This window comes from Bombus bifarius, unplaced genomic scaffold, assembly GCF_011952205.1.
Source record: "Bombus bifarius isolate JDL3187 unplaced genomic scaffold, Bbif_JDL3187 scf7180000009102, whole genome shotgun sequence".
Lineage (NCBI taxonomy): Eukaryota > Metazoa > Arthropoda > Insecta > Hymenoptera > Apidae > Bombus > Bombus bifarius.
This window is the reverse complement of record NW_022884897.1, coordinates 147,491-172,634: the sequence shown is the minus strand read 5'-3', so window position 1 is coordinate 172,634 and position 25,144 is coordinate 147,491. Positions and strand designations below refer to the sequence as shown.

The window sequence follows — 25,144 nt, the reverse complement described above, 5'->3', positions numbered from 1 at the left end:
TGAGCCATCGGCGGCATCCAGCATTGTTTGCTCGCTTTGATGAGGCCAATTCGCGTTTCGCTTTTGCGTTTGCGTTTCGTACGGGATGCGCGCATGATTCCGACCTGCTCTCTCCGGCCGTCGCACCGGCATTTATTCGCAGCCTCTGTGTGCGGATTCGCATCCCGCGCGCGCGATGCACGCCGTGCAACCTGTGCACACGGGGTGCAGACTCAACCATGGGATCCGCTGTACGAGTCGAACCGCGACCCAAGCGCTTCTGCACCATTGTTTCGGAAATTTGGAACACGCGCACGCGGCTAGAGTCGCCACGGCATATCGTGTAACGCGGTTTCCGTTTACCCGACTGCGCTCTGCCCGGCTGAATCGGAACTAAATGACCTGGAAAAAGGGGCAGCTATCGCTACGTTTTGCCGATCGAGATGCTGCAATTTTTTCTCTTTTTTTTTTATCCTCTTCCGTTTAGGGAGAGGTCGTTGTTGCAGATTCGCTGAGATCTTTGATGCTGAAATTATGCCATTTGTTTCGTGCTGTCGATCGGGCATAGCTTGGAACGAGTGTTGCGCTATGTGCGAAGATGTAAAGTAGAATCGATGAGAATATTGGAGTAGTTGTTTGCGACATAATTACCGATAGATTCCGGAGATTGAGAAATTTTTATAAAGTTAAAAGAGAGACAAGGAAATTTGAATCCGCGCATCGTTGTTGCCAGCGAGGCATCGTATCGTTGAAAAGAAAAAGTTATCTCTAAAATAGAGGAATGAGAAGTAAATCCAGCGCGATATTTGATCGCAATCTATAACAGAGTCGCAGGAAAGGATCGACGCAGCTTGAGACTGGTTTACAGAAGAGATCCGTGTGTGTGTGTGTATGTGCGAAGGAGCAAGCGTGCAAGAGTGTTGTTGCATGCGCGTACGGGGCTGCGTATGTCATTAGTGACCCTCGGGGTGACCCCGGGATTCGCTCTCACCATACCGGGCTATCAACACCGACCACCGTGCGCACAAGGCTCCATTACGCCTTTTCTAACGATCCTGCCTGCACGACACTGTCGCAGATTATAGTTACTCGCCACGAACGCGAGTAGTACGAGGTTTCCCTTACGTTTTATCACGTGTTGCCGAGGTAATGGCAGGATATGTTGCGGCGGAATTGTTTCTTGCACTCCCGAGGCTGGGGCAGCCGCGAGTCGTACTTCTACGTTGGGCGAAAGCGCTACCAGTTTCGTAGCCTTCGATTAAAGGCCAAAGGATATTTGAGAACAAGTTTACCTTTGCTTCCGAGTCTTTCGAAACGATGAATATTATCAATTTTTCAGTTTTTTTTTAACGAAAGAAGAAGCTAAATGAGCACATTTATACCGAGATTTTGCGTAGAAAAATGAAATGAAATGAATTGTAAATACTCGATTCGTGTAAAATTTCAGGAAAAAATAATTCTATAGATAGTTGCAAACATACAATGTTTGTATTTACTCCGTAGGAATCGCTGCCTATTCGATAAGCATGACTGCGCGCAATAAAAGACAAGAAAGTAAAAACCGTTCGCTAACAGCAAGAAGAATAAAACATAGAAGCTAAAGACCCTCGACTAACAATAAGAATTCTGACACCAGCGGGCAAAACGACTGCTGTCATAGTTGCGAAGCGAAGAAATCGTAAAACGGAAATTCGCCAGGCAGAAAGCACACGAACGTGTTTCGAAAAGTGGAGAAGAGCACGATGCGACGCGTTCGAAAGTGGCGAGGAACACGAGGCACATCGATCGATCCGGCATGGGACGGCCGTCTGGCGTGGAAGAGTGCACGTAGTGTACGCGAAAGAGTAGGCTCGCCTCCTCCAGCGAGAACTGGTAACTGCTGCCGCTATTAAATGCAGACACGAGCGAGCACAGGCCGGAAATTGCCTAATTTCCTGAGTGCGCACGCCGATCCGTCAACCTGACGTGACGGGGACGTAGTTGCACGAACACCGTGACTTTTAATGTCAAGCGTCAAAAGAAACTCGCTGCCAACTATATGGACCAACTTTCGTCTACGTAAACAGGTAGGTCCGCTCGATCGTTCCTCTACGATTCGGTTACCCACGGTTCGATCTTCCGGAACTATGTCAGGCAATTGTGAAAGCGTGTAATTTTCCACAACTACAGTCTACACAGGATTTTTTTTTTTTTTTTTATTTCTGTATAAAACGGCGCACTTCGTTCGCTAGCAAAGGGGAGTTGTTGCAAAGAATTTCATGGGAAATTAATTGTTTAGTTAATAACGTCGAGGCGTATTTGCACGACACGAATTCGATTAGAATCGTGCGTAAGATTAATTTTTAGGTCGAGGATACGATATATCATTGTTCTTCGTAATCGTCTATCGTATCTGATATTATTAGCTGTTACCTACTATGTATATGTAGTGAAGAAAATATTATAAGACACGTTGTTAATCCTCTCTGGATCCTTTGTTCCAATGGCTACAACACGAACACATTCACCGATCCTAGATGCCTTTACCAACAGCTATCCACACCCAAAATCTGCAAGTACCTACTCGATAAGTCGACAAGCTCGAACCGTTTAAACACAAATTCGAATTTAACATCCAGCATTACGCATTAATCCGCGGATCGATAATCCGTATGAGGCAACAATGATTAATTAGCGATCACGGAATGGTACCTGTACCAACATTTGGTAAATCCGCGTACCGTGTACCGCGATACGGATACGACGATGTTTGTCGAGTGAATTCCGCCAAGCGGAATGTATGGAACAGCGACCGACCGGAATGTATCGAGCAGCAAACCATCCGGTCGATACGCAGTAAGCTCCAGCCGCGAGTGGCTATCGAAGGAAAGATTAGACGCTCGACGTGGGTCGCCGGTGATAGAGAGACTAATCCCGGGACTTAGTGCAGCTCGTGTGAGCAACGGGATAAGGTGACAGTAGATAGGAGAAAAGCCACAATTAAGAGACGTCAATCGCTCGAGAAACGCGTCAAGGTTCGTTTGTACCCACATCGACAGATCGAACAAGACACGAGCATAGGTCGATTCCACTTTCATTCAAAGCCTCGCGCACATATTGAATTTACAACGATTTTCGACAAACTCTCGTCGAAGATTTTTCGTCGATTTCATTCGGTTCTCATCTGACATTCTTTTCGTTTTGGGCATTTGGTATTTTATTTCAAGAGATGGGAACGAAGAAATAAGATTGAAATCGCACGTTGTGGAAACTGAAAAGCAATCGAAGCTTTATTAAACCGAGACATTCACCTACCTACCAATGGAGAAAACAGTTTCTTTCGCTTCGCGGATCCGTATCGCGAGCCAAGGGTAAAAATCACGTTACACTCGATTAAGAGCGTAGGCTGTAATAAGGAGCTGGAAAGGACTAATTTCTGGCGATTCATTGAAAATTACGAGCGAGCAAGTCGACGAGATCGGTACGGTTTAGTCAAGGTAAAAGGAAAAGAAACGCGGGACGTTCGATTCGCATAAAAAAGCGCAACTATGCATAATTTTTCCAGTCCAAGTTTTACGAGAACTCGTGCATTTTTAAAAGGCAATTTCAGCGCGCCGATTCCTCCGGCCCTCTCGCCTCGTCTCGCCTGCGGCGGCCGCACTTTTCTTTCAGCGAACGGTCATTTTGTTCGAGTAGACGTCCGCGTGGTCACGATCCATGACGAAGAAGCCCCGTAAGGAAATTTATGCGCATAGCCACGAAGGTGTATACCCGAGCTACCGACTAGAACCGTGTGTCCGTGTGGCTGCGTGCGCGCGTCCGCCAAAAGATATTCCGTAACTCGCTCTCCACTCGTTACAAAAGCCGACGCTCGCGATGCTGCCAATGTTACGAGTCAGCCAAAATACGAAACTATTAATTAACGAACCTGTCAAGATCTTATCATTGAACATGTCAAGCGTTTGTGAAATCCGTCTTTCTAAATCCTCCTGCGATCGATATCGTAAGAATTAGAGAATCCGATGTTATAGTTAATAACAATAAACAGCGGGCATTAGAAAACATTTGTAAACACTATCTATAGATATTATTTCTTTCTCATTGAACTTAAGTAGCGAAACTACGAGAACGTATGGCAAGAGGAGTGTAGAAACTTTAAAGTAAGTGGATGTACAGGTTTATACGCAGTTATATTCGATGCCCACCGGTATTACATCTGTTCCTTACGATTCGGTCTCACCGTAAGCTCGGAACCCTGGCGTTACGCAATTCGCACAGAGAGTCGATCTCTTTAAACACTGGAACAAATCGCTGTGTATTTCAGTCAGATATCACACGAAAAGCCAACATTCCTCCCATGAAATTGAACAGAACTCGGACACGGTAACGCGACACGGTGAACGGTATACGCGAGAGAACGGTGCAGCAGCACGTACTACTGCGCAAAAGCGAGAACGTTAATCCAAGGAGGCTGGACACGTTTCTCCTTTGAAGCTCGGCAAAGCAAACAAACAAAGAAATTCCTTTCTATTTGGCCTCCAATTCAGTTCCCGATTCAACATCGGAAATAGCCAACGGCTTGGAATCATTGCTATCCGACAGTCCGGTTCTGCTACATGTCGCTCGTGTGCCGTACGGCCGTACGGCGGCAGACGCGAACCACATGCGCCGTGGACAGCGCACTCGAGCGCTTCCCCCACTAGCAATCGAGTGGGCGGAGTCAGTTATCCCCACCGCGCGACATCTTCCCCTACGACCCCTCCGGTGCTCTCCCCACCACGCGAACGTCCGACCGTGCGACCGTGATCACCGACACAGACGCACCGGTTGAGTCGAGAGGGACAGAGGGACGGTTCGTGTCGTTCGAGAGTCCCCTTCTTTCCCGTGTCGTCCGCTTGCTGTCCTCTGGCACCGGGGATCCACGCCTTCCCACCTTCCCATTGGCTCGATCTGTCCCCGGGCTCTCTGGTGACACACGCCCATTCGCGATCGTTCTCCAGGAAACGGTCGGCAGGATCGACGTTGGTTGCTCCTCGGTGAAAATTCTTCGCGAGATTGCACGTATTTCACCGGTGCGGCGTTTCGCCCGACATCCTTTGACCGCGCCGGTAATTACTGGTTTTCGCGGAAGAACAGGGGGAGAGAGGGGACAGAGAAGGGTGATACCTAACGTACACGCCGAGAGCTCGGAATTTTATCGTGCAAACCGTCCTCCGGGCGGAAATTGGAAATTAGATTACTCGGGGAACAACTCGATGCTCGTACACCGCGGTACTGCTCTGCTGGGTATCGTCGGGCAGATTGAGAAACCCAGACTTCGAGAATCCGTCGTGCCGCGAATAGCATCGGTGGTTGCGGACTCTGTTCGGATAGCTCAGATCGACTGCATATGTATGTACTTACTTGGGTATTCTCTATTTCCTCGTTGTATAGTATAATATGTATCTCTATCCGTACATAAAAAAAAACGTTTGTACTTAATTTTTATGTGGAAGAGATGGGAATGATACTAGTCACTTTCGCTAGACATCGTCTCGCAAGTTCAAATTTTGCCGGTGTGACATTGACAAGAGACAATTCGGACACGTTGTCAAGCATGGTGTTATGTATTTCACGTAGGTATCAATTTATATTGACACGACTCGATGATATGTTAACGTAATGCAACGACGGAGTAGCTTTCAAATTCGCACGAACAGCCCCGGAAATAGGTCTAATTTTCCGAGGATCTCCGTTACAGCTGGGCGTATCATCGTGTAATCTAAACAAGCCGGTAATCGATGTATGCGTTTGACGTGGGCTTGTTTTTCTTTGCCCTACGATCCGTAGCCCCTCTGTTCCCCTTCCAAGTTACGATCGGACAGCTGGGAAGCGTGGCCCGATTGCGTAACGAGGACCCGCGCTCCCCGGCACATGAAATACCATCGTTTTCGCTCGGCTTGTGGGCTATCGCGCGGAAAACCGCGCGTTATCGCCAGGCTCGACTGCAGAAACGAGGCTGAAAAATCAACAGCCACGCTTAAAGGTCGCGGCCGAGTTCACCGCGGACATTTTTCGGTCCCGATATGTCACTGTCAACTAGTATCGGTTGCGCTGACGTGTTTCGGTTGCATCGGCGATGGATTTTTCCCTTTTGCGTCGCAGTTGCAAGAGATAAGACTCTAAGCGATAGGGATATGGAATAAAGTCGTGACAAAGTTATCGAAAGGAAATTAGCGATTAACGATAAACTTGCTTAAAAGATTCCTATCTAATATAAGGAAAGTAAAATTTTATTCTACCACACGGAAATATATATATAAAGCGCGGCGTAAGAGATTAAGTTCCTTTAACGCAACTTGATTGAAACGGTAGATCTATCGCATCTTCTATTCAGCTTACGAGATTCGATATGTGCCGGAGAAAAAAAGAAACGGACGGACGACCGAGATGAACGGAAGATGCGACTGCGATAACCACGATGGAAATTGAATTCTCTCACCAGTCATCCCGCTGTGAAAGTACATACGTATACGCATGCCAACCGTTGGGCGATCGATGTCGAGAAAAGGGAACCGAAGGTCCTGTCTCTATTGTCTCGAAACCGGAGCGCAGGTAAACGCGCGTAAGTACTTACGTCACTCGCCAATACCGTTGTAGTTGAGGAATACACGGGAAACCTTGAACCTACGATAAAAACGATGGGATAACATAAAATAATAACTATTAAATAATTATTAAACAGATTAGTTATCAAATAAAATGAAATAAATAAATATTCCGGTTCCTGAATGTGACAGCTTTGTTAATTGTATAACGCTTCCTTGGTATTACTTGAATCGCGTAGGTACTTTTTAACGAGATAGGTATAAACAGCGTAATGAAAGGGATAGGTAGTTGAATTTCATCGAGCTTTCTTTAGTCCGTTGCGTAACACGCGTGCAAGTCTTAGCGGCTACTTAACGTAGGTTAAGCTCCCATCCACTAGGCTGTCGAGGGATGCCCGTTGATCTAGTTAGCGAAATTGGAATTGAAAGCGTGACTGTTCGACATTACGATAATTTATCACTCAAATAAATGTTCGCTCGTGGTGTTCAGCCATATACAAGTATCAATTTACATGACGCAACGGATACGTAATCTGATATATCGTGTAACGGCGCGCACAGAATCGCGAATGGCCGTTCTCATCGAAACAGACGCCGAGGGTAACGCAGAATCGGAAATGATAAATTTCTCTCTTTTACGTGCCACAATTGTAGGTGCTTTCCTTATCGACTACTCACGTCGAACGCTCACCGCAACATCATTTTTAACGCATTGGTTCTATGCGTTGTTTTATATACATATTCACTAGTTTATTAACAATTTCATTATAATGTTGTAGACAATGGAACGAGACAGGTACGAAGGTAAATAAATTGCGTTAAATTAGTTTAGGCGTTCGAATAAGCGACATTTATTAGTACGAGCTTTAAAGTTGCCTGTCTCTCGTTTATTTCGAGCAAATGGCTGTTCCCTTCTTGCTTGCCTTTATATATCTTGCTTATATTAATGCTATATATTATGCTATGCCATATATTAATGATGCTTTAATGGAATGGGAGTGTTCGTTAACCTCTCATGCTCGATATTTCTTTCCGTTAAGTTAGCGCCACTCAGCGAGTAATTACGCGCGGACAAACTCTTCAAATAAAGCAGCTTATTGAATTTATTTGTTACGTACGATTTAGCATGATTCAAATACCAATCTGTCATCGATATTGAAATTAATAATAATTCTGTTTATGTCCTTGCTTAACCTGTACTGCGTATAACGCGACTCGGTTAATATAGAAATCTATATCTAGTTAGTAGAAAGTTACTTAACGAAATGAAGGAAAAATAGTACTGACCTGTAAATTAGTAAAAATACAGTAAGAACGATCATATTACAAGAACGACGATCTTTATCCCGCCAATCTTGTATCACATTTGTAATCCAAACGTAATCTCTGTACATGTACATAAGTATATATATGCATCCCGAATTTCAGTAGCATACGTACATTAGCCCCGAAGTTAGGCACAGATAATTGTGTATCCTTTTTTATCGACATAGATCGATTAATTGCAACTCTTTGGTTCGTAGCGCTACGTAAGACAAAATACCGCGAACAATAGTTCAGTTTTCCCGCGTCGTATCCCATGAAAATTGTTTATGCGTTATTCGCGTTGTTTATCGTACGATTACACAGTGTATTTTGTGCATAACCAATGAAGAGGCAATAGGCACGAATAAGAATGGAAGAAAGGAACGAAGATAGTGGTAGTCAATTGCCCCATTGATATTTACTATGTCCATCTTTTCCAATGGCCAACATAACCTAAAACGCGTAGAACGGGAACGTAAAAACTAGTCGAAATGTTAAAGTACCTACGTCTGAAAGAAATTAGAGTATCAGTAACAAAAAGAGGCGAAAAAGACGAGGTTTAGTAAGATAGACAGGTTGGAGTAGGATTGGTTTAAAGAAGCACGGTTTATCGGGAGATGGTAAATGGGCGAAAACACGGCGGAAGAACGCGTAGACACATCGCGAGAAGAAGTAGTAAGCCGTGAATAGAAGTGCGCTGGTAGATTCAACAAAAGGTGAACCCACAAAGTGGATCTAGCCGTATAGGTCTGTAGAAGGCGGGAGGTAGCCGGCCAACTCCGTAGGTAGAGATATATCGGAGCTCGGGCGTATTCGGGCAGGCTCGTGCGTTCCCGCTGGCTGGTGGTGGCCGCGCACCTCCGCCAAGTTTCACGCTGCGTGGAACGAAACTCGTACGCGATCAGCTCGACCGAGGCAATCCGGCATCCTTACGTATGCTCGTTGCGTTCTTGACCGATATGGTGTTCTTCTCCCCGTAATTAGTGACCCTGATCGCGAGATAGAGTCGATCGCGAGAGCTAACACCGCGTGTCGCGTGAAGAGAGCTAGGTTCGATCCCCGGACGGTTCGACCCCCTCTCGCTGTCTGTGACTGAACGAGAGCGAGCACGTCGGTTGCCGCTGGATTCTCGAGGCAGTGTACCGTAAAAAGTTCGCGGAACACGGTGAAAACGCGAGTCGTCCGTTCCTCGCGCGTACGTATATACACGGTGCTTCACGCTCGACGACGTTTCATCGCCTCTCACTATTGGAGAGGGAAAAAGAGAGAAAGAAGAGAAGCTCTGAAGCGTATCTGTATCGTTGACACTCTGTCCGTTCGCTCGCGTCGAGAGCTACCTGCAAGTGACAACCCTCCGAAGGAAAGCCTATCTCCTTCCTGTCCACCGAAGCTTAGCAGGACCCTTACGATTCGATGCGACTCGTACGAACGACAGTCGACGAATGACGAGAAGGAAAGGGTCCCCGATAGGGCCAGGTAACGATCCGACCAAAGGAAAATCGGAGTCGTAGGCGGGGCCTAAGGTCGGGGACACGTGACACGGAAACTGTCACGCCGCCCTTGTCCTCCCCTCCTTCACCCCCTCCACTCGACCGAAAAGCACCGAGCCAGCTATACGAGCGCTGCTTCTACCAACCGACAGCGTGCCGTCGAACGCTTCTGTTCGTTCGTCGAGTCTTCGCTTCTTTATTTCGATCTGTTCCATCGACCAATTTTTTCACACTGGATATGAAAGCGCACGCTCTGCGATTCCAATGCTCCTGTAAGAACACATGCGTTCGAACGACGCCATCTCGTTTCTCTACGCCTGTCACGTTTAGAATTTTACCAATGACGCATCGGAAGCAGTTTTAACGATACTCCAAACTAAGCAGCAGGTACACTTATACAAATATATGATATTTCGTGACACAAAAAGTGGGAGTCGCTACAACATCGGCAGTGTCTGAAAGCTGACATATTCGCCTCACTGACGTCTCTCTCCTGTCTAACCGCGTGACACCAAGGACGATCATCAAGGATTATGATAATATTTGATTCAAATTCGATCGTAGCTCGCAGTCACGACACTTTCGACGATCAGCCTTTTCATTATCCGTAATCGACGTTATTCAACACACCTGGTTTCCTAGTTTCGAATGATGCTCGTACGAATCAGTGATCGTCATAACACGTCTGTGGTCAGTTTGCCGATGGCTCGACCGAGATTCGACGCGGTCGAATTCGCGGTTTGACGCGGGTCACCGCGTCGCCGTGAACGTCCAGAAGATGCAGCAGGGTAGCGTGGGTGACGGGGACTCGGCCCCGAGGAATTCACCGAAAAACTCCAACTTGGGCGACGCCGACGGTCGTATTCGAATTAAAGTCGAGGCGCCGGAATCGACGGAGGTATTCGACCTTAAACGAGAGCCTCAAGACGAGTACCATACAGTCCAGCATGATTACCATTACGACAGAAAACCAATCGTTCCTTCAACGAAGCTCGATGGTAGTTCCGAGATCGTCAACCAATGTCAGCCGCCACATCAAATTTATCCGCGACCGGTTACAACTGCACTCCCGAATTCTTATGGTTTCCCACATTTTTATGGACCGTCAGCGATGCTGCCTCCGTCGTTTCATAGCTCTAGACCATCTTCGGATCGACCGATTGGGAAGATCGACGAGCATGAGCACGAACAGGAACGTTACAGAGTGCCCGTGTCCAGTGTGGCCACCAGTGACAGTGTTTATCTGCATCATGATGCTCATAGATACGAGATCGGTGATTATCACGGGAAAGGATATTCAGGAATACCTTATGCCGCGTTTCGGCCTTCGATGCAGCAGCGTACTGCGGTATACGCTAGTCATCATAATAACAGTGGCTATAGGGTTGCGCAGTATCAAAATAGGAAGCGCAAGTGGAGCGGCGCTGCGCTCCGTGGAATGCCGCCGTCGATGCCAGTGAGTTTCCTTTTTTCTTCTTTGCTTCCGATTACTTGCAATTGATCTGGTTCATAGGATCTCCAATGCGTTATATGCAATTCTATTACAAAGAATGAAACGTCGTTGGTACTTACTTTTAGCTTCGATAGAGAGATTTAGTTAATGTTAATGTTTTCCGCGTCCCAGCAATCAATAGTTTAATCGTAACGACAGATTTTCTAGAAGCAAATAGGATTCAGTGCGATGGTTATTTTTCTGTAACAAATTAAACGTTCTATTTCGTTTCTTTTAACTCAACTGGTAAGATTTATTAAAATATACAATTTTGTTTAAATTGCACACAATTTTTGGTGCATACAGCGGTAGAGATAGAGCGAGAGACATATAAAGGAAACGCTGTAACAATTATTTGATTGTGACTGTTTACCCTATAGTGGTTGCTATCGCATTATCCAAAAACGCAGTTCCTCGTGTCTCGATTCTCGTCTACGCGAAGCGCGATCATTTGATTCGCTGCAGTCCGAAGTGTAACTCGTTTAATATCGACACGCAACCGAAGAATATCTTTTGTCTGAGACGCGGAAGCAACCGTAATTTTACTTGTGGAAGATTTTTAATTATATTCGACATTAATAATGCATTGAACGCCACTTTCTTCTGTTCGGCGCTCCGACGCACTGTAAACAAAAGCGAATTGCATTACGTAAGAGAAGCGCGTTTAATCGAATCCGCGGATATTTCACTGACATTTTACATGGACGCGAGGTGGTAGGCCTGTGGTCCGTTGGCACACATCCAATTTTCGTACCACCCAATTTTAACACAACTATCCAACCAGATTATACGAGTGATTTCTGACTTTTTGTGAAAACGATGCGATGTAATAATACGGCGTAATAATATCCTTGCAAGCAACGTGTGAATAATATAACTCGCTACAACGATTACCCCCGTGAACATAATTTGTAATAATCTTTTCGTAATTCTAACGTACACAGAAAGGATCGTGAAATTTTCTCGATACTAATTCGCTAAAGATGCTCGATGTATCCGCGTTTAATTTTACAAAGCTAGGTATTTGAAACGTATTCTATTCAATTCTAGAATCGAATGAAAGAGCTAGGGCTTGACGCGGTGTTGCCTGATAACATACTGAATTTGCCTGTGATTTTTATACGCGATCGACGACGAGAAATACGAGAGAAAGTGGCGTGTAACTCGGGTCCAAGGAGGAATCGTTACCGGTCACGACGCGTTATCGTCGCACGACCTGCGAAGAGTGCCCCGGGTTCCCGCTGGTTTTAATGAAATCGAATGAAAGTTGGCGATCGTTCGGTCAAAAATTACGCCGATCCATGGTCGAAATTACAGTGATTACACGCGGCGTGTCGGTTTGGCCCCTCGAGGGGTGGATTCTCTGGGCGAACGCGAACCGGGACGCGGCGAGGCCCATTCAGCGGCGACCGCGTCGATCACGAGCGAGAAACGGCCGACGCAGAACGGTTTGCACAACGATTATTATAATATCGGTGGATTAAAATAGATGCGCGTGTGGCGGACGCGTTTTGCCGGCGACTTCTGGTCTGGCCGCGATCCGCCAGCCAGCGCATTACATATTCTATGGTTATATAATGCGTACGAACAGCGTGGTTACTTTACAAATTACGCCAACAGCGGCACGGCTACCGCACGCTTCGATTAATTCAAATTGCCCGCGCGCTTACCCCGCATGAATTAGCTCGGCGTGCCCTTTTTCCTCCGCCTAATTGAGACCTACGAAACGCGCATAATCCGTGGAAGGAACGTGACTGGAAGTGGGTCGCGATACTCGCGATCGGACGTTTCTTTGGGTCAAAGGATAACCGAATCGCTTGATCGCGTAACGTCCGCTTCGACGTATCTACGATCTATACGTACGTGTTCGTGTTCCGTTTGTTTGTTGCTTTGCTTTACCTGCTCGTGAAAATTTTATCTACGATGTCTATCACGGGTCACTGATGGTAACGAGTTCCTACGACATTCGCATCGTTGTATTCTCGTGGAAAAAGTCGAGTTACTCAATTTGCGCTAACCTAACTCTGCGTTATCCCAGCTTTCCATTTTTACCGATTTTAATTGGTCTCCGGGTTTATCACGCGACCAGACCAGCGTATTTCTCGACGCGAAGAGAAATTACCGCCAACGGCTCCAGAAAACGAGAACGAACTACGAGCTGTTGTCCGTTTAGGCGCCCAATGATGGCGAAATCACGCCAAATCGGGCCGAGGCGCGACTCTAGCTGTTCTGTCGGCCACTTCCGCGCCGAATTTGTCCAGCCTCGATGCAACCAAGGTTCTCTCATCTGCATACCGTTTCCTCTCTCTAACGATCGTTCATCTTCCGCGCCGGGACGCACGCACCTGTATCGAGATAACGCGGCGTAACGTATACCCGCGGCGAATAAGGGCATTGAATCGAAGCCGATCCCTACGGCTTTCCTCGGGTTAGCTCGCTCGCGGACTACCGCGGCTCGGTCTATAAATTTCGTACCGGGAAATCGTGCACCTGCGGCCGCACTCCTCCGAATCGATCGAGATCGAAATGGAATCTGTTTCTGCGAGTGCAACGATCCAGGAGATTGCGGGACTTTTGTCCTAGCACGTTTCTTATTCTTGCGTTTTAGTTGGAAAGTACAGTATAAAGTAAAATGCAGAATATGGTAGAACTAACGCGTGTAGACTAATAACTAATAACTAAGCGTGGAACTAATTTCATTTTGCAAACAGACTGCTTATATAATCGTAAAGGCGTAGAGAGATAGTGTAAAGCAGTGGTTAGAGGGAAAAGTAAAGTATACATATAAGGTAAGGAAGAAAAATGAGAGAAACATAAATCCTTCACCTAATTTTTAGATTTTATACGCGATTCCGTACATACTACATCCAGCTTGTTTATATATTTTACGGAAAGTTCGCCGGAAATGTGCGACTAATTAGCAAACACAATTAATTTGTTCGGAAACTTGCACAGCGATCACGTCGTGCGTATAACACTATATAACGATTATTTTTGCTTCCGCGAGACATAATATTGTATGCATCGAATTATTAAGCAAGACGCAGTTATCGCGTTGCGAGTCACCATAAACGAGATAAAACATACACTTTCAAAGAAGTAAAAAATATTTTTTCACGCATTCGTTTCAACTGCTAAGCACTCGTTTTATGTTCGATATTTGAGAAATTAAGATATGCTTTCGATGGCTAAAATTTAAAGCACAGGAGAATGGAATTATATAGACCTGGAAGATAAGAAAAATATAAATACAATGTAAGCACTCGACTTCGGATAACGAAATATCTTTCTTTTCTATTAAATCTGGGCTACGACCTAATATCGATACAACGGTTCGTTAAACGCGAAATACATATAGGTACAGCGCACACGAGCTATCAACGGTTTATTCGGAAAGTCGTGAGATAATCGGAATTCCAGCAGATCCAAAAGTAACGAGAGATGGAAGCAGCACGCTTCCTCGGAGAGATGTACTTTATCCGTGCATACATTTACGCGGACATTGAAGCGCGCAGCCGGTGCAACAACTTGTCAGTCGGCGCGTACCGAAAAGGTTAAAGGCTGCCGGAGATGAGTTATATAGTCAATTGGAATCGATCACGAGTCACCAGGCATTACCGTTGTTCCTTATCGATCCCGTTACGGGGCATGGGACGCCCACTTAATAATTTCGTTACGGCCAAGGAACCTGTGTAACATTCAATCTCAACTATTGTGCCGTCAATAAAGAGGATTACGGAAGTACAACTGGAACTCGTTTTACGGGGCTAACGACAGTTCGCCTTTTCTCCTCGCGAATCTACCCTCTTGTTCGATTTTAATAATCATATTATATATATCTACGTCTAATTAGATATGCCACTAACTATAAAACATCGTGCGGCGCGTACAAGTCAAACTCGCTGGTTGATACGTCGAATAAAATCATCTATTCTCGGGCCGCGACTCGTAACTTGTACGTAACTCGTATAGTTTGCATCGTGTAAATAACGCGGTGATGAATATTCATCGGACGTTTCGCAATTACAACTGATACACTTCAATCGGCGATAAATTAGAGGAAGCGTTTTGTAACTATGGTTCATATCAGCTACGCGATATTTAACGCGAAACCGTGTCAATTTTCAAATAACATCGTGAATAGATCGAAACGAGGAAAGAATTACGTAGGTTGGCGCGGATGGGCCGGGACCCGGAGCGATTCCGCTCGCCAGATGCGATTTACAAGCCGTGGGCCCAAACGGAACGCGTTTTTCTACCTGGACCCTGTCCAATTGGCCGCAGCACATGGCGCTGCGTGATGCGCGATTCGCCTCGTCTCGTATCCACGCGAAAACAAGCTCGTGCAACGCGCTTTCGCCAAGCTTTAATTGAGTCGACGAGGAGAAAGTTTTTTTTTATGCTCACGATCCAGGGCAAAAAGAAATAAAGGGATCGTTCACGGTTAATGAAGAGACTCCATAATCCTGGGGATACAGTACGTGTTTCTATTAAGTTCAGTAAACACGTTCTACACGTTTTACTCGAAAATATTGGAATCACGTTTCAAAATCACGTCGTAATATGTTTGTATGGGGTGTCTCGAAGTTGAGCTGGAATGCGTTAAACTAGACACAAGTAAGTAACGGGTTTGTGCGAACGAGTTGATGCATCGAGGAAGAACGAAGAACTGGACAACGATGTTTGGATACAGTTAGACAAGCATCTAATATGTTGCGCATGATAGATGATGATAGAGGTTAGGTAGACGTTATTCTCCAAGATGGATAGGGAAGATCTGATTCTTTAGTCTGGGGATATTATACAACTTTGATATTGTCGTTCGTTATGTGCTGGGAGTTTTAAACACACGAGCAGTTGACTAGGACACAGTCAATGCCAGAGATTTATAGACTAATATATTCGTATAACGACGTAGGAATCACGTTCACAATGGCGAATAATGCTTGGAAAAGTAAAACTAAACGAACGTACTGTAGCTCTTCTTACGTTTATATCGATTCGTCGATCAGTTAGATAAGAGCGCTAACGAGGAGTCTGACGTCGATTAAAAATGTATCGAGCAAAACGTTAGAGGTATAGCAGGTAATATTATTCGTGATTATAGAGTATTCTCTATTATTTACCTATTTCGTTTCACTTGCAAGTGAATGAGAAACGGTATCTGATGATTCACTTTATAGCCAAACTTTACCTGCCTACTATTGTGCTACCGAGTAGTTGAACCATTTCATTCGACGATTAGGTAGTTATTCCTCTCGAAATCAACGTAACCGCGACATAGTAACGAACTACGTCCACGGTAATTTTGTGCTTTGTACCGGTCGATTCACAGCCGGGCCGTGATTCTGACATAAAAAACGATGCCGCGGCACTCTGCGGCTCTGGGTTCCATTGTGCCGGCCTCCGGCGGAGGCTGCACGCTTTTCATCGTTAACAAGCATGCTAGACAACGTTTGTTCGCTGCCACTCGGCGGGGAGCACGCTGCAACTTTTCTGCCGTGACGATCGTCCGAAGAATCCGGAATTGCGAACCGCTCCGGCTTTTCTGGATCGTAAAGCGATTTAAGTGCGCGCGGCGAGCCTCGCGAACGTCCGTACAAGCGGACGTATGCGGATGAGACGACGAAAAACGACACACCGCGTGACTTTCTGTTTTCCAATGTAAAACGTTGCTGTTGGAACACTGCTCTAACCGTAACTCGTGGCAAGAACTTGAATAGTAGCGGAGTTTATTTATGGTTTTTCTTCTACTTCGTATTTTCTGGGTCAAAAGTACAGACGCGCTATTTAACGAACTAAATATTGAACGGTAGAAATAATGTATTCCTGGAAAGATCTTCAACCAATGGTCCATAAAGATCAAAATGATTAATTGCTAAAGATCGTTCGATTCATGAAGTATCGGAACATCGATCTATTTTCTTAATTGCGAATCCCGTGTGTAATCTCGTGACGTTAATGTAAACATTGCTACAAAATCAGGTCGTATCTTGATGAAGGTATTTAGTAGCGCTTACGTGTGTTTCCATTGAGGATCGTCGAGTTAACGACAAGCGGCTCGCGACAAAAAGCGTGCACAGCGTTATTACCGCGAAACCCGGCATCCCGATGATACGGTGCGGAGCTGCCAGTTTACGCTCGTTCGCACGGCATCCCCCTTCGATACGGCGCGCAATCGCGTGGCTCTACGTGTCACTTTGTAGCGCATGAATAATTAATGGCCAACGTTTATTTTCCGTGCCGCTTTACGGCCCCGTTTTTTCATTTTCCTCTTTGGCTTCTGGCAAATACCGGATCGGCCGACAACGCATTTCCGCCTCGGGAAAAAACCACGCGACTGATCCGCCTGATTGCATCCGTGTAATCGCCATAATTTCGTTTTGCGTGAACGTTGCTACGCCTTAATCGTATCACTTTCTGCCACTATTATGTCATTTTCTTAATGAGGTAATTTTCGCATCTTGCAAATTCACGATGAATTTCTTTTGACACATTGATTCTCACCTTTCTTTCAGTTCTCACAGGTGTCCGATAATTAACTCTTTCGGTAGTCTTAAACGTCGTTTTAGGAAGATAATTTTGTTCTCAATAAGAGAACGTAGATTACGTGATTTAAACACCTTACGCATACTACAAGCTATTTAGCATGTTACGTATCACGTATTAATGGAATTGAATGGCAAACAAATATTTACGTTTATAAGAAATTGAGAAACCGGCTGAACTGAAAGTATCTGTCTATGAAAGGCAAGAAAATCGGATCGAAAATGACCAAACGAACCGACGTAGACAATTTCATCGCACAAACGGTTCTATATGTATCCGGAAGATTCGCTTCGGATAATCGAAATGTAACCGCGAGGCAGGATATATCGGGCTAGGTGAAGGGGGATGGTTACGTACCTGCACGTATTCTACCTTCAGTGAAAGTAATAAAGTGTACCGTTCTCCTAATTACACGAATTTTTGTCGAGAAACAAGCACATCTGTCGTAAACATCCGCCGCAAGATAACGACGCTATCGTGCAACATTAGTACTGCAATAAAAACCAAGCTCCGCATTAATCCTATCTAAAATTGCATCCTACGAGAAAGAAAGTAACTTCTCCTCGGTCGTGGTAGGAATTTATTTGGCGAAACGATACAGGAGATCGGCATTACTGCTATCCTTGAAGACCATCGCCACCCTTTCTGCAAACAACCGGCACGTTAAGTGGAGTTAATGAAAAAACGGTGCAGTTCTTGAGGAATACGGTCCGTCTCTCGAATGGAAATCACCCGTTACACGGCTCAAGCGGCAATTCAGCGTGTGGTAGCCGAAAAAGTGGGTAGGTAGACAACAACCCCCACGTCGTTATTAAAGGACGAGACGTTGGTTGTGGACAGGCGCGCGATAGGGCGCGTGCGCGGAGAAACCGCAACCCCGAAGCCGCACGCTAATTATTTATTCTTTGTTATGCTTTCCTTTTTCGTGTGGCATGGTGTGGCATGGCGTGACGATTCTCTTTCTTCCTGTCGCCACGTAAGTACAATTCGTCTCCACTTTTCGTTCGTCCTATTCTTCGGACGCCTGTCGTCTAATGGCTTTTCCGGTCTTCTTTTCGAGCGGAGATTGCCAACCAAATGTCTCCTATGGTTCTTAGAGCGGCATAAGCAAAGGCGACCTCTCTTCTTCTTATTGCCAGTCGCTATTTATCGAAGTTTGTACGAACGTCGTGGCTGATTTTTGCGTTTCGATCTTTTTAACGGTTTCGAAGGAAGCTCGGATTTGCTTTGTTCCGTTTACGCGAAAAATTTGTAATGGTAATGCGCGAGACGCAGCGATGTGATCTACGACGGTGAAGTAGGTACATCACGGATGACTGCGCGTAATTGCAAGAAAAAAAGGAAAAGGATAATTCAGTTTCATGCAAATGCGACACGTCGTTAGGTTGAAAATTGTCTTGAGCCGATGCGACCGGATGGATCGTTTTCTCCGATTCGTTGGCGTATCGGCCGCCTTGAACTTAATCCCCATGGAAGGAAACACACGGCGCATAATTACATCTCAATATCGTCGAATTAAATTTCAAAATCCTCGGAATATCCTTCTGCCGGTCATTATTCACGGCAATTATCATTAATTTACTATCTGTGGCAAATAGTAATTAAGTTTTTGTTCCGAGCTCGTGGATCGAACAAACATATGTCGATACGCAAGATCACCGTGCATTTTCCCATATGTATTTTTCTCAATTACGGCATTTTTTCTTCGTTTCTTCTTCCTCTTCATGTGAAACGTCTCCTCAATGAGCCAGTGGCCGGACGGATAGGCAACGAGGTGAGACCTCGCGGAAATTCCGTGAGGACCCGCGCATTCCTTCAGGATCGATCGACACGCACGAATATTTTCACATAACACCGAGAATTCTATCGTGCCTGTCTATCGTGCCCGGCATTGATGAACACCACGACGTCATACGGGATCACGCGAACACGTGTCTCGATGCTTTAACCGCGTGTAAATGCTGCTCTCGAGGGACGAGTACTTGTCTATGGGTGACAGGTTGCGTTTCGATAGTGAACTATGATATTTTCCTTCTTTCTTTTGCAAGGAGTTTATATTCTAACAAATAATTTTCATATTAAATCTACTTCCGCGTTGTAACATATCACACTATCCATATCGAACGTTACGCTTCCTTGTAAACTGTAAATTTCTATTTTTGGAAAGTACATTCACCGACCCAAAAAGTTAAAGGTTAACGAGCCAACACTTACATTAAGCACTTATCTGCTCGCTTCGGAGATACCAGATTAAGTACCAACAGGAAGACACAGAACCCTCATAGGATATAGGCAAAAACCTACATCTTATTGATCACTGTCATTCAGTAGAAATAAAAACGTTGGTTCGAGCGAACGGTTTCGTGGTTGAAAAACGTTCTCGAGTTTTGCCCATCGACTTCCTTTCTCTTTGCCGACTTATACATACTTATCGTAAATATATACCTAATTCTATTTACAGTTAATAACGTAGGAGGCTGGATGGAACGTGTCCTTTCGAGGAACGTTCTTGTAATATCGGCTTGAATATCGACAAGACGATTTCTTTTCGCAGAAAATTTTGCGCTGTAAAATCACGGACGCTGGAATAATTTTGAAATTAGACCAAAACTTCACGGTTTTACGGTAACTCCGAGAGAATATTATTTTCGTAATCGATTTGATCCCTCGTCTAAGAGACGTAAATGGGAAAAATTGGATTTTAGAAGAGAACGAAGTTAGCCCTTTACGATGCAACTAACTGATAAAACCACTGTACTTAAATATGTTAAAAAAATGAAATGGTCTTTCCACGGGTTTGATAAATTTGTCCGTAAAGAAGTTAATGGAGGCTTATCTTCTTCCGCAAAACAGTGTCCGCCTCGAAAAGGGTGCTTCGCGTTCGAGTACCATGGACAATGCACGTTACATTGATTCTTTACGAGGCCACTTAGATAGCGGCAGCGTTGTAAGCGCACATTGAACGTTATTGTAATGCGGGTAACGTTGCACACCGACGCCGATTATGTTACAAAGACACGGAACGGCCGCTTACCGGCTTAGCCTACCACGCTTTACGATCGCTGACACCTACCGACCCGCCAGCGATCGCCGGTATTATGATCACGACCATTAAAGTAATTGATGCTATTTAGAGGAGATACGCTTCTCGTACAAGTTGACCCCGTGACATCGAGAACCGCGTCGCGTGAATGATTTCGATTTAAATAATTTCGACCGAGGATCATTCTGATCGCGTTTTCGCACGAACCGAACAAGTTTCCACGTCTAAGCTTCTTTGTTTATATGCATTGCAGGTTGCTAGTACGAGAACGGTGTAGCGAGTTTATAGTCGTTGGAGTAGAATGCCGATGCACGATACTGCTAGGATTTCGTGTCATTTTTATAATCTTTCGGCTATTTTTGATTCCTGTTTCTCTTTAGAAAATTGTCTGATCTTGAGAAAATTGATCCTTTGATAGATAGCCACGAGGAGTAAGAAAAACAGTGATATAAACAACATTAAATGATGGATGGCATTTCTATTTCAAGTTTTTGTCAAAGTATTTGACAAAAATTACATTTCCAATTGTAAAAATTGAATTTGTCAAAATATATCCTCGAAGGAAAGAAAGGACACTTTCATCGAACAATTCCGGTTGCTGAACGCACAAGCAGGATCTCGATTCTCGATGGCACGACACGACGGTCCACTTCTCACCGTAACGAGCAGATATGGTGACTGGTCAAACACGACCCAGTGATTCTTTATGGGCCCATTAAACGCTCTCGGACTCATAGTCGCGTGGTAAACATTATTATAATCCGACTAGCGTGGCAGGGCCGTGCCGATTACTTTACAAAGGCACGAAGCGACTGCTTTAGGGTTGCGATTCCGCTTTACGATCGCTGACACCTAGCCTTGGTCGAAGCGGATCGCGTACGCGCGCGCGATCGCTCTCAGATATTACGAGCTCGAATATTAAAGTAATTGATGCCACCATAAAACACGAAACAGCGGTGTCTCTGCCGGTTCCTCGCCTCGGATCGCCCCGCGGTGCTCGATTTAACGCGCCAATATTTTTTCCGCGCCCTTTCGTGGAACCTGATGTGTGGATATCGACGCTTGTTTCCTGGCTAAACGCCTGTTATTATTTGTGCCAAGATTTTTCATCCGGTGCCCGACCATTATTCGTTTCCTTTTTTATTTTACCAAAAGACTGCAAGCCAACTGGATTTTATATTCTGCAAGAAATATTTCTGCAATGGTTGTTTTACACGCAATACTATTCTTCTGTTTCGTTTAATGTTTCATTCAACTTATATTTATTTTTTTTTTTTACTTTCGAACAATGTGGATATTTATGCATTTAACGTATGATTATGATTAATAGTTTCGAAGTTTATGATTTATAAAGCAGCCAAGTTAATTTGAATTGGCTACGTAATGTAAGTATAGAGATACACAGCGTGTACCATCATCAGATATTCATGTCGGTTGGAATATTTATATCAATTGCAGATCGATAGTCCAACTAGTACATTTAATTCGTTCGCTTCCGATATATCCGTCGCTGTCATCAGTCGTACACCTTCTGCCATGATTCCTTTGGCTGCTACCGTGGCTGCTATATTTAGAAGACGGATTCTCCCTACGGAGTTCATTCTTCCCGGCGCGGCGTGGCGAGGGGTTCTTTGTTGGCGTCAAACGTGCTCGCGTCGTATATGAACGTCGATTAACCCTTCGCCAGATAAAGTGGAAGGTATACCGCCGATACCCTCTTTGAGACTATAATGTTTTTCAGCGATAGTCGTTGCGCAATTTACTTGGATTTTTAGCGTAGACAGCGTAGGTATATTTAATCTTTTTCTGTGTGAGTATATGCGAGCCGCGAGAATTTGTTCTTATTTCCAAACGATAATAACTTCGTAGTTTATAACGTTTGCAATTACACAATTAGTTATCGATCGCTGTTTGAAACGCCGATCGCGAACTTGTAACTTGATAAAACTAACAAATGTACGCAATTAAATGTAACAAGTTAGTTCATATTTGCCGCGCTGCCTGAAACGAAGCAATTGCAAATTATCACTCGCATCTTGAAACACGAAAAGTATCACACCGTACGAAGTGTAGAACTGGTACAGCAGTAGACTTAAACGTTTCACCGGGAGGGTTGGCGCTTCTTCGCACGGCGGAATAATAATTTCCGATCTCCGCGAGTCGGTCGGAACGACTTCATCTCCCCGGGGCCGGTGTTCATCGCGACAATGTCTACCCCGCGGAGGCGCGCTGTAGCCGGAGGATTTAAGGAGCGGGTAGATCGCGTAGGCGGCTGCCTGCGGCCCGGTGTAAACCGAGCTTTACGGCGCTCGTGGCCCCGTCGATCGTGAGATCGTATTAGAGCGGCGCGTCGGCGCCGAGTTTGGCTTAGGTCGATGCTGCGTGTCGAGGGGTGCCGAGGGGCCAAGAATTGTGCCCTTCTTCTCGGTGTACACTCGAGGGTAGGAAGAAAAGGGACAAAGAAATCGAGAGGAGGATCGTATATACGGTGCGCGAAAGAAAGGTAGAAGGGGGAAGAAATAAAGAGAAATATAGAGTTAATGGGAGAGACGGAGAAATAGATCGAAGGAAGAAGGTAAGAGGCGAGAGACAAGAGAGAGAAAGAGAGGATCGAAGGGCACATGGAAGGAACAGCGTGTAACGATGTATCAAGCTGTTGCGCCCCTGGCGTGTCCGGCAATGGTGGATCGTCGCTTTGAGCTGGACCGCGCCGCTTCGGCTCTGCATCATGCCTTTACACGCTCCCAATGCCCAAACGAGGGACGATAATGCCTCGCTCTCGTCTTGTTCCCGCGCATAGACACTATTAATTTCGTATCCCTCGCCGCGTGCGCGCCTGTGTATGACCTGTCTCGCGGTCTAACACACGGAAAGACAGAGAGCGCAGGCCCGTTCGATTGACTCGTTCGCCTGGATATACGCCGTCCTTTTTAACGTGCATCCGCGATCCCGAGGTTTTCAAGCCTCCCTCGAACGTCATTACCGCGATCACGTCCTTTAACCGTTGGAAATTGCGTACGTAATGCCGGGTAATTCCGGCGTAGACACCGGACTAGGTGTCCAGTTCGCAAAGGTCTATCGGTGGTGCGGCTACATAACAGCGAATTGGAATTTAAATTTCTGGCGATTAGAGCTGGGTAATGCGTTTTAATGAGTTTTATGGTCTTTCGTTCGAGGCATCTATCGCCAGACGGACAAATTTCTGGACGGTTTAAGAAGCATATGGAAATCATTATCGATTTTTCCAATGTAAGATTACTCGTTTGCGATGATATCGTCTAATTTTTCCGATACCCGGCAACAGGAATTCTAGTGATAAATTCTGGTAAATTACGCCCGGCATTTTCTAATAATCGTGACCGTTCTGACCCTGACGTTATGCTATCAGACATTCATCTTCTCCTCTTTTGCTTCTATCGTTATCTGTTATTTTTGTTTAATAGTATTTCTTACTTATCTTTCCCGCCTGTTCGATAATAATTTTTCACGCATGCAATCAAGCGATATAATTTATTGCTAGTTTGTATCAGATTGAATGTGTAAAAGAGAATCTTCCGTTTGTGTATTAAAGTTGATTTCAATCTTTTTATTTAGTATTTTTCAGACATATTGTGTATTTAAACTGTATTACGAACGTAACCCATCAAGCCGAAATAGCTCAGTTGGGAGAGCGTTAGACTGAAGATCTAAATGTCCCCGGTTCAATCCCGGGTTTCGGCAATTTACCTTTTTTTCCTTTTTATACCTTTTTTTTTATTCACAGCTTATTTACTAATATTATTAAGCTCTCATAATGTTATTAATCTTAAAAAAAAGAAATAAAAAATATAATTTGCTACTTTATTTTATAATTTGTAAGTCGAACGTTATATTTGAATGTGAATACAGTTATCATAGGCAAACGAAAAAGAGTATAATTAGATATATGTATATAAAATAGTGGTTATTGTAGAAAATTATAGAATTATAATTACGGAAAGAAACTAATCTCTTTACGTGTCAATAGCACATCTAACAGTCACGAAGGCAACATGACGCATAGTAGTTTCAATATTTAAAATCTAGTAATCGTGATTAATCTGGCACTTACTCGGCTCGTCCTTTTGACTCGTTAACGCGGCTAGATTAAAATTTCCGTTCGCCTGACTGCCTTTTGCGCGGCAATAAATTCCATTAATAATGTTGCATGATACGCTTTGGCGGGTTAAGGTCCGGCTAGGCCGCGGCTTATATCGAGAACGGTACATAATTATTACGTGGAATGATCGCGGCGTTGCGTGTGACGTTGTAACCCCCGCGCCTAAACTGGCCGGCCGATAATCTCGCAGTCCGGTCTTGTTCTCGAGCATGGATACTATTAATTTCGTGTCCCTCGCCGCGCCGCTGCGCCGTGTTTTTCGATTGACTCGTTTATCTTGCTTTCCGCCGATTTCGCTGTAATTAGAAGCCTTGATGGGAAATTAATTCGTCGAGCCGGTTGCAGCATCGGATTAAAATTGTTCTTTTGAACGAGGCACGTATGGTACGTACCGGCAGTGCGATGCTGGGCGGAGTTTCTTTTGTGAAAGTTTAAGCGGCGATTGATTTCTTTCGTTCATCGAGACATAGAGTTAAGAGGGAAAGTAGGTATAAAATTCAGTGACTCACAGGTGTTTTTACCAATTAGTTTGCCTCGAATTGGAATTTCCATTAAATCGCACTATGAAATAGTTAGCGTCGA

General features: G+C 44.9%; 1 protein-coding gene and 1 non-coding gene across 2 annotated transcripts in view; both read left to right on the top strand.

Annotated features, from left to right (window-relative positions):
- Window positions 1-8,344: 8,344 nt before the first annotated feature.
- LOC117213445 overlaps window positions 8,345-25,144 on the top strand; it is a gene marked incomplete at its 3' end in the record, with an annotated part of 89,677 nt that continues 72,877 nt past the window's right edge. The window contains exon 1 of the mRNA XM_033458791.1: window positions 8,345-10,796. Within this exon, the coding sequence (XP_033314682.1) occupies window positions 10,119-10,796 (678 nt within the window). The remainder of the gene's footprint in view (window positions 10,797-25,144) is intronic.
- Window positions 24,072-24,144, top strand: Trnaf-gaa. The gene has a single exon. It is a non-coding gene; the product is annotated as a tRNA-Phe (tRNA).